Source organism: Oncorhynchus nerka, linkage group LG14, assembly GCF_034236695.1.
Source record: "Oncorhynchus nerka isolate Pitt River linkage group LG14, Oner_Uvic_2.0, whole genome shotgun sequence".
In the NCBI taxonomy this organism is placed as follows: Eukaryota; Metazoa; Chordata; class Actinopteri; order Salmoniformes; family Salmonidae; genus Oncorhynchus; species Oncorhynchus nerka.
The window spans coordinates 79,448,126-79,460,684 of record NC_088409.1 but is presented as its reverse complement, the minus strand read 5'-3'; the positions used below and the strand labels follow the sequence as shown (position 1 = coordinate 79,460,684).

The 12,559-nt window shown below is 42.3% G+C and overlaps 1 protein-coding gene across 4 annotated transcripts; it reads right to left on the bottom strand.

Annotated features, from left to right (window-relative positions):
* Positions 1 to 1,580: 1,580 nt before the first annotated feature.
* LOC115141943 (sialate:O-sulfotransferase 1-like) lies at positions 1,581 to 11,206 on the bottom strand. Of its 4 annotated transcripts, none has more exons than XM_029681365.2 (10): positions 10,849 to 11,206; positions 7,612 to 7,766; positions 6,977 to 7,439; positions 6,631 to 6,745; positions 5,628 to 5,812; positions 5,381 to 5,502; positions 5,044 to 5,218; positions 4,645 to 4,809; positions 4,189 to 4,389; positions 1,581 to 3,978 (listed from the first exon to the last, which is right to left on the bottom strand). In XM_029681365.2, exons 2-10 carry the CDS (start codon positions 7,648 to 7,650, stop codon positions 3,626 to 3,628), a joined length of 1,818 nt encoding a protein of 605 aa, XP_029537225.1. In that variant the 5' UTR covers positions 7,651 to 7,766; positions 10,849 to 11,206; the 3' UTR covers positions 1,581 to 3,625. The 4 variants fall into 4 exon arrangements, with proteins under 4 accessions (XP_029537225.1, XP_029537227.1, XP_029537224.1 ...); XM_029681367.2 differs by having other exon boundaries at positions 6,977 to 7,443; positions 10,943 to 11,206; XM_029681364.2 differs by having other exon boundaries at positions 10,943 to 11,206.
* Positions 11,207 to 12,559: the final 1,353 nt, after the last annotated feature.

Here is a 12,559-nt window from a genome sequence, read left to right as displayed (position 1 = left end):
ACCCCCTCCAGCCAACCATTATTCTACACTTACTGAGTTTAGGGGTTGTTTTCCTTAGAGCCAATTGCAATAGCCACAACATCAAAACACGTGTAACTGTATGTATTTTTGTCAGGCAGGACAATACAGCACTGAATGAGAGCAAACTTGACTTGAGAGTTGTCTATTAATCAGCAACAAAGCATTTCATAAACGGGAGACATTGGAGATGTGAAAAAATATGGTTGTGCTTTGTAGGGGTATCTCAAAACCTAAAGCCCTTTTTGAGGATTGGCCACTAGCCTAGATACAAACAACTGGCTTTCGGCATCGGGACTCAGAGACACGTCACTTTGAAGCAAGTGACTTTTCATAGCAGGTTAGGAAAGCATTTTTGCTAACCCTTAAGCTAATTCTCCAAACCTGCTACGTGAATTATTCTAATCTGCTGCGTAAATTCTCCTAACCTGCTACGAAAAAGTTGTGGCGCGTTTTTGGGGAATCTCTTTCGACATCACAACATAGAGAAATGTAAGATAGATATCATGCACCGGCCTATATTTGAATATTGACAGACCTACTATATTTGAATATGGACATACCTCTATATTTGAATATTGACAGACCTACTATATTTGAATATGGACAGACCTACTATATTTGAATATGGACATACCTCTATATTTGAATATTGACAGACCTACTATATTTGAATATGGACAGACCTACTATATTTGAATATGGACAGACCTACTATATTTGAATATGAACAGACCTACTATATTTGAATATGGACAGGCCTACTATATTTGAATATGGACAGACCTAATATATTTGAATATGGACAGGCCTACTATATTTGAATATGGACAGACCTAATACATTTGAATATGGACAGGCCTACTATATTTGAATATGGACAGACCTAGTAAATATCGGGGATTATCTCCTATGACTAGATAGGCCTTTATTGATTAATTTGAATCCTGGGTGGTAGGCTATTGCAGTGTGTGTGTGTGTGCATGTGTGCATTAGAGAGAAACACAGAGAGAGAGAGAGAGAGAGAGAGAGAGAGAGAGAGAGAGTGTGCTGGGAGGTGGGTTGAAAAGCAACTCCACCTTTGCTGACCCATATCCTGAATAAGCTGATGAGCCTCTTAAATGTAACACCTTGACACCTCTCTCCTGCTGGCAGAAATAGGGGAGAAAATGACACCTCAGCGGAAGACACCAACTAAACATACAAAATCACCACACACAAATCATACTAATGAAATTAATGTGTACACATGCTTTCTATCGTGCAGTTTTGTCAAAAACTTGTCCATGGATAAAAAATAATATTTATTGTTGTCATATCTGGACAACATGCTTATTGAATGGCTGTAGCATGCATTACTTGTCCTGTTAGGATGCTCTATAGGTCCTACCCTGACACCGTCTGGTGGATTTTATATTACAATGCCTGATAAAGAAAAGACAATGTGAACTGGTGATTTAGGTATGATGTGGACAGCATTAAGGTATATGTACTTATCACAGTGTACTTTATCAGTGTTGAGGTAAATTGCAGGTTCAGACACAACACGTTTTAGTAACCTCTTGATTAAATGTTTGTTTATTCTTCCATAGTTGCAGTAGTGGTATGGCGATGGTGAATCGACTACAGCCAAAGTAAATCGAGAATAGTATATATTGAGGGAACTATCCCTTTACCCTTAATTCCAACATTGCATACCCATGGTCTCTGCTGAAATATACCCTTTTATTTTCAGGATGTACATGCTTTATGTGTATTTGTGTAATAAGGCCTAATAGGAATGCAAGATGTAGTTTGGTATTTTGATATATCACTAAGCTGTTTTGTTATATCACTAAGCTGTTTTGATATATCCCTAAGCTGTTTTGATATATCCCTAAGCTGTTTTGATATATCCCTAAGCTGTCTGTTTTGATATATCACTAAGCTGTTTTGATATATCACTAAGCTGTTTTGATATATCACTAAGCTGTTTTGATATATCACTAAGCTGTTTTATCACTAAGCTGTTTTGATATATCACTAAGCTGTTTTCCAAAAAACATTTAACAAATATTTTCCATGAGTGTATTCGATGCTGCAGACAGGGAGGGAGGGATAGAGACTGAGACAGAGAAAGAGAGAGTACCATATTATACAATTGTAAATCCAGACACTTTGTTCCAAAGTGCATCGCCCACACAACCAGTGCTGCTGCTCTTATCAGCTCAGTAGAGATTAGTATAGAGGACTAGTGACTTGCCCCTCTTCCCTGGGCTGCAGGCTGGGACTGTCTGTCCTGCCTGGTCCAGTGCTGCTCTTGACCTGGGACAGATCATTCTGTCATGGACCTACACACTCTCCCTCTCCTCTCTGGCAGTGGTGTAAAATACCTAAGTAAAAATACTTTAAAGTACTACTTAAGCAGTTTTTGGGGGTATCTGTACATTACTATTTATATTTTTGACAACTTTTACTCCACTACATTCCTGAAGAAAATAATGTACTTTTTACTCCATACATTTTCCCTGACACCCAAAAGTACTCGATATCTTTTTGAATGCTTAGCAGGACAGGAAAATGGTTTACTTCACACACGTATCAAGAGAATATCCCTGGTCATCCCTACTGCCTCTTATCTGGCAGACTCACTAAACACAAATGCTTTGTTTGTAAATTATGTCTGATTGTTGAAGTGTGTCCCTGGCTATCCGTAAATTTAAAAAACAAGAACATCATGCCATCTGGGTTGCTTAATATAAGGAATTTGAAATTATTTTTGATACTTCAGTATATTTAAAACCAAATACTTTTAGACTTTTACTCAAGTAGTATTTTACTGGGTGAATTTCACTTGAGTCAATTCCCTTTAATGTATCTTTACTTTTACTCAAGTATGACAATCGGGTACTTTTTCCACCACTGCTCTCTGGGGATGTAGCACTCAAAATACCTGGCAGATTTGTTCCACTTTCCTTGGCTGTAGTGTAGATATTTTTTGGATAAAGGTATATTTTGGTTATTTGATGATCTAATTATATTTTGTCAGTATTACCATAGGAACCCATTAATTCTGTATATGCCTATAACACCACCTTACAAACACTCCAATGTTAACTCATATAACAGTATCCCTTTTCTGAAGATGTTGCCTGCATTGTATATTTGAAATGTCACTTTATTATGTTGTAATCCAATATATTGAGTTTTTATATTTTGATCACAAAAACAAAACTGAAAAGTGGATTGTACCACAGGATGTAGCCTATAGTTTTTATAGGAGGTACAGTTTATTTAGAGTTGATTTAAAACAGAGGAAACTGTTTCCGTTGTTTGGTACACTTATCAGTTCACCTCCAATAAGGCAATGTCCCAAAAACCAAAACACATCTAAAACAGAAAAACAGAGCTTTAATAAACCAGCGCTTCTAAAGCATAAAAAGTGCTTTGTGAGAATAGCCTCTATGTTTCCTTTGCAGGGCACGTTCCTGATTTGAAACGCTTTCTCTTGAGTTGGATTGGGGGTATCCATCCATCCATGCCACCACAGCTTTAAGGCAGTGAAAACTGAGGAGGGACAGGGTAGTGGACAAGGTAGAGATCAGGGTTATCAGAGATTAGCGGTCCATCATCTGGGCAGATACTCCAGTGGAAGGCCTGTGTGGTTTCTGTCCCGGAGAGCCTGGTCCACAGCACGGATCAGCCCGTCTATCAGTCCTCTCATGTCGGGTGTGAAGGGGTCGAAGGTGGGCTGCCGGGCCCCGGAGCGTTTAAAGTGTCCATCCTGGTTGCTCTCGGCACACAGCAGTCTGTCCTCGGTCACTGTGGTGTTGAGGAAGGAGGCGATGGATCGTAGCCGGGGCACCAGCGCTGTCTGGAGTTCCTCGAAGTGGACCACTAGGACCCGTTGGCCGAACCGCAGCCAGTCCAGTACGTGGGATGCCCACCAGGAGGCGTAGCTGCTCACAAACTCAGGCCACTCTACGAGAAGTGTGGGGGTGGGGGCATGTTATTGTGCAGTGCTTTTCAGAAAGAACATCAACTCACACAATGCAGACAGACCCACAGACACTCCCCCCTTCAATAAAAAACAAAACACGGTCCCATAAGGACTCCTATTGGCTGGTGTACTATACTGTACATGATTAATACAAGCCACAATAAAACCCAGATTCCAGGCTGGCTCTGTACCTTTGGTCTTCCAGTGCTGATCAGAGGCGTATCCCAGATGTCCTGCACACTTCCTGTTGAACTCAGCCATGAGGGAACGGTACGGGCTCCTGATCAGCAGGATGACAGAGTCATACATCTCTATCTCTCTCCTCCCACTTTCATGTGTTTTCACACAGATGGTCCGACCACTCTTCCAGTAATCCTTCTCGCCTTTGAAGCCTACACAACACCAAGACACAGATGCACAAACCATATGGGAAATATTTTGCTTTTATCTTTGGCCATATAAGCCAAGCAAGACAGAGAGGTATGGATGATAACTTTCAAATAAAAATCTTGAATTCATTATGGACTGAGGCAAATAGCTGGATCTGCACAACAGATGGCCAAGGACAAAAATGGTTTCCTAATGTGTGGGAGCCCTCTTTCCTATCCAGTGTAAACATACAGTGGCTGTACAGTATAGGAGCTGACCTCTGTTGTAAAGGGTCCCATCGAAGTAGTAGCTGCCTGTGTAGTACCCTGTGGCCAACTCTATGAGGTGTCTGACCCAGGTGTTGCCTGCTCCTGGGAAGCTGGAAAGCGCTACCAATGAACTGGACTTCTCTGGTAGGAAATTCTTCTCTGTGCATCTGGAGTCTAGGAGAAAGGAATGTAACATTTTAAGTTAGGATGGGATTTGTAAATAACCTGCTCAGAAGCATACCGAATTGCAGAAGACAAAGTCCAACACAATTTGAGTGATTGATTTGAATTTCCGTGGTGCAAAGTGGAGTTTGGTGTCAAGCCAAAGTGGTGCTTAAAATTATTTCACAAGGTTGGCAGTCCTGGATTTGAAGGAAGAATGCTTTTGTGGTTGTCTGACCGTGTTACCTTGGACAGGTGTCTGGTAGACCTGGTAGAAGTGCTGGAGGGTTGATGGTAAGGAAGCTTCAGTGGTGTTGCTCTGTGAACAGTGCTCCTCCTCAGCCGGCTCATGGAGAGTGAAGTCAGGAGTAGCGTAACCACAGAAACAGTCCGGACTCCTCAGCATAGCCAGTGGAAACTCCTAGGCCAGGAAAATTGGATAACACTTTAAACAAACTAAAACGTATAATGGGTATATAGGGCATTCAAAAAGTCTTCATAGGCACATAGTAAATGCTTCACAATGTATTTATAAGCAACGTGATACTGCAAAATCCTGGCAATGTTCCCCTAGGGATCCAACCTTGTTCATGCAGGCCTCTATGCAGGACTGGGAGGTGAGGTTGAGCTGGAGCACATGGACCAGAGATGTAGAGGAGCTGTTCTCAGGCTCCCTGAAGCAGCCGCGGTAACGCACGTTCCTGTCTGCAAACACAGGAGATGTAGTTTGCGCAGCTGCAAGTCTCAAGTGAATGCGATGCGATATCAACTTCACCCAATCTCCTGCTGTTCCCCAGCTCTCAAGATTGGACCAGGTCCCTCATACTCACATCTCCTCTGGCCTGGAAGCATATCCTCCACCGTGAATACTGACAGGCGCCCAACACCGCCACAGAGCGAGCCTTTCTCCCCTTTACAGTCCAAGTTACATTCCTTGTCTCTCACACGTAGGCTGGTGATGTGGTTGCCACAGTAACACTCCGACCCATACTCCAGACCAGCAAACTGGTAGCCACTGTAAAAAATGACATTCATATATATATATGAACCTCTGGTAACAGTTTACATCAATTCAAAGTATTCACAACACATCCGTAATCTCTAAACAATCTGGTTATTCATAAGAAACCTATTTAATATATTGATTGCCTAAAGAGTCTTCTTTTTAAGAGTAATGTTTTTTCTATAACTATGCTGAACCAGGCGTATAACATGAGAACATACAGTATGTTAATAATGAATTCAACAGCAACGCAAATGCAGCACGCTCTTCAACCCTGGGGTTAATTAGGAGAGTACCATATGTCTCGCTCCCTTTGCTCTGCTGCACAATTAATACTGACAGAGACTGAAGCAGTCTGTCTGCCTGTCGCTCCCTAGTCCCTCACTGCAGATCACCCCCCCTCCTCAACCCCCCCAACATCTACCCTGAGACCACAAAACTCCTCACCTCCTCTGCTCACACGTCCTTAATTTGGAAGCTTCAAATTCTCAGCCTGGGACAAGCCAGCTAGATAGAGCTCTGCTCCCGCAACTGTAGGTCTGTGCTTACACTCTTCCCCCAAACCCTCTTCCATTGCTAGTTAATACAAGTCAAGTATCATGGAGCTCCTCGGGGTGAGCATATGCATATGCTATGCTAATTCTATAGTCTGCCTACCTGTGAGTGCTTTCCAGATACACAGATTCTGTGCAGTTTAATCTGCAGAGATTATAGGATGGGAATGGGGGTTATATAATGTTGATGATATGCTCCTCCTGAGATGTGAAATATTTCCTATGTTATGAAAGATCTGATAATAGTGTGTTGAAGCAGGATGGAGATATATTTACCTCGCTGAGCAGGTATCCTGGCACATGGTGCTGGTCATTTTGCGGAAATCAGTAAATACAGACCCCCTTAAAGCCCGCTCCTTGGAATTATCCAGAAAGCAACCTATGTAAGAACCTTGACATGAGACCAAACAAACAAACATACATAAATCAGCAAAGCATTAGTTACAGGTTAAGTAGTCTGTCATTGTGTTACTTCATTTTGTCAACCACTTTCTCAGGTAGCATCTCCAAAACTTGAGGAGTTGCCACATAGCTAATTTATAGAATACAATACCCCTTCAGAATCTCCACTCTAAATGGCAAAGAATCATTTTCCTCATTTCTGGGATAGGTCGGTAGGTACCTTTGTGAGGCACATTCCTCCTGGGGGTGCTCCTCTCCACCTGTGACATATCCTTCTCCGTCATCAGGCTGTGGAACCAGCGCCGCCGCAGGTGTCGGATCTCCAGATTCCTCGACATGAGCCAGCGTGCTCCAGTCCTGTTGTCCAACAGGCTCCCAGGCTGGTACCCCTGCCCCCTGGCCATGATCCGTGAGCTCCTGTCCCTGTAGCCTCCTACCCTCACAGGTGGCATCCCCAGCTCCAGGGCCCGGGGTGGTGAGGGTATGGAGGGCAGGGAGGGCAGTGGAGGGCTGGTGGCCCCTCGCTGGGTCACCACCAGGCTGGCCCGTTGGAGCAGCAGGACGCTCCCGGCCATGATGTAGGCCACACCCAGGAAGAGCAGGAACAGCTGAGCCCTCCGGAGGAAACGCTGCAGTCTGTAGAGGGGCTTGGCCATCGATCCCCTCTTTATCTCAGCCTGCCGCTGGCTCCAAACATATACAGAGCTCTGGTGTAAAGCATTCTATCCCAGTATCATACCCCCTTGTCTACTCATCTCAGCAAAACAATTATTGTGATCTACAATAATTCTCAGAACGAGAGGAACAGGAATCAGGAGTTGGTAGACCCTACTGGTCAAATGTCCTTAGATGTACCTCGACCTTGAGCCACTTGAGCAAGAGGTTCCACTCCATAGCTTGTTGATGTAAGACAGAACCTCTCGAGTCAGGATGATTCAGCCCACCTCCTCCAGAGCCAATGGAAGGCAGTCTGAATAAGGTCAAGGCTCAGCTTTCTCGTCTAGATGAAACTACAAAAAAGGAGACACAGGAGAAATATTGTATTATTGAGGCAGCGTGATTATGGTTGTATACATCTCTATTATAAAGGAGAGGAGGTGAGCCTAAGTCATTCACCATTTCCTCCTCTACAAGATGGCAAATTATAAGTTCTATGTCTACAATATGTAGTTGGCATGCATGGCACAAAACCAATTGCCTGAATGGTCTCAAAACTAGATCCTGCTCTTGTCAGAGTAACCTCTGACCTTCATCTCAGACTCAGGTTTGGAACATGGCCCAGTTCTAAACAAAGGCTTGAGATGCGATGGCATTCTTTCTTGCCAACACAAAGCGAGACCAGAGTGGAATGAAAATAAGCTTAGAGAAAGAGTTTATAGAATAACTATCAGATGCAAGTTTTCCTTCACAAAAATGACAGCTTCAGTATCGTTAGCTAGTGATTAAATTAGTCTTTAACCACAATGAGCGATTCATTGTGTCATCATCTAATTTGTCAGTTTCTGACAGGAACCAACAGTGAGGTCAACACATCTTGCTCAGTCAGCCTTTTAACCCCCTCCCTTTCAGCAATAACATACTTGTTTTTGCAGAAAGCAGATTGCACTTGTCAATCTCAACTGGGCAGTACAAGACAGAGGTGATGCCAGTTTTTCTCATCACCTACTGAGTTGTGGGTAGCCTCTTCCCTTTTGAAGATATATCAAAAATAGGACCCCTACAGTTATGCAGCTGAGCTTTTCACTAATGAATGTAGATCATTGCTCAAACAACACACAGTTTAACCAGGACTGTGTGTATGGCATTAACAATTTTGGGTTATGCTAGTACAGATATCAGATGATTAAAGGTATTAATCACATGCAAAACAGGCTACTTTTAAATGGAGAATAAACATTAGAGACCAGCTTCAAGAATTATGGGAAGGCTGGCAATAAAGCACTGCCGTGACTAAGAGAGCCTGTACAAACAGATACATTTATCTGTCCAAAAACCTTCCAAATCTCTTAAGTTTCAGGACAAGACAAATCTCTTGCAGAGTCAGATAAATCTCTTGAATATTCATCCAAATTCATATCCTGATATGCCAGGCAGAGCTCCTTCTTACACGTTTTCTGTGTTTGTGAGTTTTGCCTCAGAACAACTACCTTGCCCCAGGCAAGCACCGAGGAACTTCTTTAGTTGTTGTCCTTTGTTTTTCTTTTCATTTTCATTATTTCCGTTGCTCCTTACTTCCTGGAACCCAAGGACTGTCTTCAGGTGCAGTACAGACAAGTTGATGATCATAAACATAGTTAAGCTCTAGAGTAAGCTTCCTTTCCTATGCTTAAGCCTACCTTCACATCTTAGACTATCTTGCACATTTTTCCAGTTTTAATCATTTGTTTTTCCAATTAAAAAACCTTACTGTGGCATTTCTGCACATATTTTTTGTGACCGAATGTGTATTTTATTTTTTATAAAGCAGGAGTATGAGACCAAGAACAGGAGTTATTTATATGTATACATTTCTGTCAATTCTGACCCAGATTTTAGGGTGTGAGCTGAGAGTATGCTAAGCCAAGGACAGCCTCTCCATGCGTGACCTGTGTGGAATACACTCAGCCACTCCTGAGAGTGGTCCAGGGCCGGCACTTACCAATACTTTAAGAGCCAGCCAGCAAGGGATATATATATATATATATGGAGCGCTGCATTAATATTTTGTTAGGGAATGGACCTGTCTTGGGTTATTTACACTTTGTGTTGCATTTCCATTGGCCAAGCCATAAACAAGCCACAGTCACTAAAAACCGCTCAATAAATGGCTGCTAAAATGATCACAAAAGCCAGATCCTGGACAGTATTTTATTGACTACTGAAATCAAATGGATGCATGTGTAAAGATTGAGCAGGCTGCAGGCTGACTTCGGTTGTCAGTTGAACATTGTTTCCTCCGACACAGTGGTGTGGCTGGCTTCCGGGTTAAGCAGGCAGGTGTTAAGGAGTGTGGTTTGGCGAGTTGTGTTTCGGAGGACGCATGACTCGACTTTCGCCTCTCCTGAGCACATTGGGGACTTGCAGTGATGAGACAAGATTGTAAATGGATATCATGAAATTAGGGAGAAAAAGGGTTGTAAATAAAATGTGACTGGTGGCACACTGGTATCATATCTTTCATTTTCACCTCCATTTTCCTAACCCAGACAACAAGCCTCCAACCATTCCCCCTTGCAACCTTCCACAATTCCCCCTTCTTCTACCACTGCTGGACCCAAATGCCAGAGCCCAGGAGGCTGACAGTGGCGTGTGATCTAACGCAAACAGCCCACTGAATACCCCATTCAATACTAGATTGGAGGGAAAGGAGGGTGTGTGTGTGTGTGTGTGTGTGTGTGTGTGTGTGTGTGCAAGAGAGAGAGGGGGTCTTTATCTTGGGCTCTCTGACTGAAAGGATGTGTGGGAAGAAAACAGAGTGAGAAATTCACCACTGAGGTCTGTGTACTGCACCTGCTTTGTCTGGGCATCAATGTAGCACCAATAAGGACACCTACTTGACACGTGCTTCTACATCTGCATTGCTTGCTGTTTGGGGTTTTAGGCTGGGTTTCTGTACAGCACTTTGTGACATCAACTGATGTAAAAATGGCTTTGTAAATACATTTGATTGATTGATACTTCGATGATGTATCATATTTAAGATGGTTTTGAATTACATGCTATACATGCTCTATAACGCCTTTATACATTGGGAAAAAGTGGGATCCTTTATATGAGGAAAGATTTGCCAATAAATCATAGGTTCGATTTCAACTGATCAAAAATAATCTCATATCTTCTCCAAGTATTCCACTTGTTTGCATCATGTAGTTTTTCGCATGGCCTCAATGCATAATTTATGCATCACTTCAATTTACTATAACCTACAACAACCCTTTTTTATCACCAATGTCACATTTGAGGTTGTTTTCAACCTGTTCAGTGGCCTATACACGTCCACGGGATAGTCCATGCACAAATGACAACTGAACAGTTTAAAAAATCAACATTCATCATACGAACAATTTCTAAACATATACGGCTCCACAATTACAAACATACTGCAGGTCTTACCATAACGCCAGTGTTTCGATGGTATTCTGAGCTAAAACAGACCAAGAAAAACAAATCGTTAACAAAAGATCAATATGTTAATGAAATTCTGCACCTCCTTCATAAATGGCAATCCCCAGTCCTTGCGTGTTTGATTCGAATTGGCGCTCATCATTTCATGTGGCGATGTGGATGTCTCGTCTTCGTAGGCCTCATCTCATCCTTTTTATTTTCTTATGTAATGCCTTCTAAAGCGAAGGCATTAGAAAAGCAATAATCCCAATATTTTTTATCCTCGACATGTCGCCTTTGTCACACACACAGCAGAGCAGAATCACGTTTGTCTCTCTCCGTGCAGAGACCCAGCTGTTTAACCGGATAGAGACAGGAATACAGCGCGCATGCTCTTCAAGGATGCTCCAAACAGCTCACTGGGGTTTCAATGTGCACTGTGCACGTTTTACACATGGTCTACCTAACATAAACCTTCATTCGATTGTATTTAAATTATTTGTAAAAAATAATATAAAATATATGTCTTTACATTTACTTTCTATCATCACATTCATTGCGATATATCAATTAGGCTCCATCATGGAAAATTATTGTAATGAATTAGTTTAAATACTGTCATTCTAGACAGGTGCCCCTGGTCTTACAGACACCTATTAGTGTCTGTGAGATAGAGGTTGGTTATTGGTCTTTTTTATGGAGACTGAAAGTGTCAGATGGCAGGGGAATATCTGTGGCTTGAATTTGAAATATCAGACTCCAACAGCTGCATCAGTGTCATGACCTGGATGGATGGATCAATGGGATCAGTATTGGCCTGAAATTACAAACAGAGTGGAAGGGAGGATAGAAAGGGGTGCAGCTGTGGAGGAATTGACCAAATGCTACATTGTCAGTTTGTAGTGTCAGTCAATTAAACTGTGTTCAGCCCAATTCTGATATTTATTTACTAATTGGTCTTTTGGCCAATCAGATCAGCGCTGAAAAAAGAGCTGATGTGAAAAGATCGGATGTGATTGGTCAAAATACCAAATAGTGGGAAAAACATCAGAATTGGGCTGCCGATGTAAATGCAGCCTTACTGACCTGTTATAAGGCTGGTTAGAACATAGGACCTGAAAAACAGAGGAGAAAAAAATATTGTTATTTTTCTCTCTACACACACATTCTTGCACAGTTAACCTTGTGGGGACATACAATTCAGTCCCATTCAAAAGATTATTTTCCCTAACATCTAACCCTAACCTTAACCCTAACCCTAATTCTAACCCAAACACTAATTCTAACCTTAACCCTAAACCCCCTAGAAATAGCATTTGACCTTGTGGGGACCAACAAAATGTCCCAGGTTAGTCAAATCTTTGTTGGTTTACTATTCTTGTGGGGACTTCCGGTCCCCGCAATAATTGTTAAACACACGGACACACACACACACACACACACACACACACACACACACACACACACACACACACACACACACACACACACACACACACACACACACACACACACACACACACACACACACACACACACACACACACACACACCAGATGATTGTTTAACTGAATTCTCCAGTGGGCTACTTGGTTTTACTGTTGATGGAGAATATAGTGGTTTTAGTGCCATTAGTAATGGATAGTCACAGCACAAAGTTAGCAGAAGGCAGTGCAGGACTTCATTGTCGGTCTCCCCTGCTAGATTGAAATAGTCCATC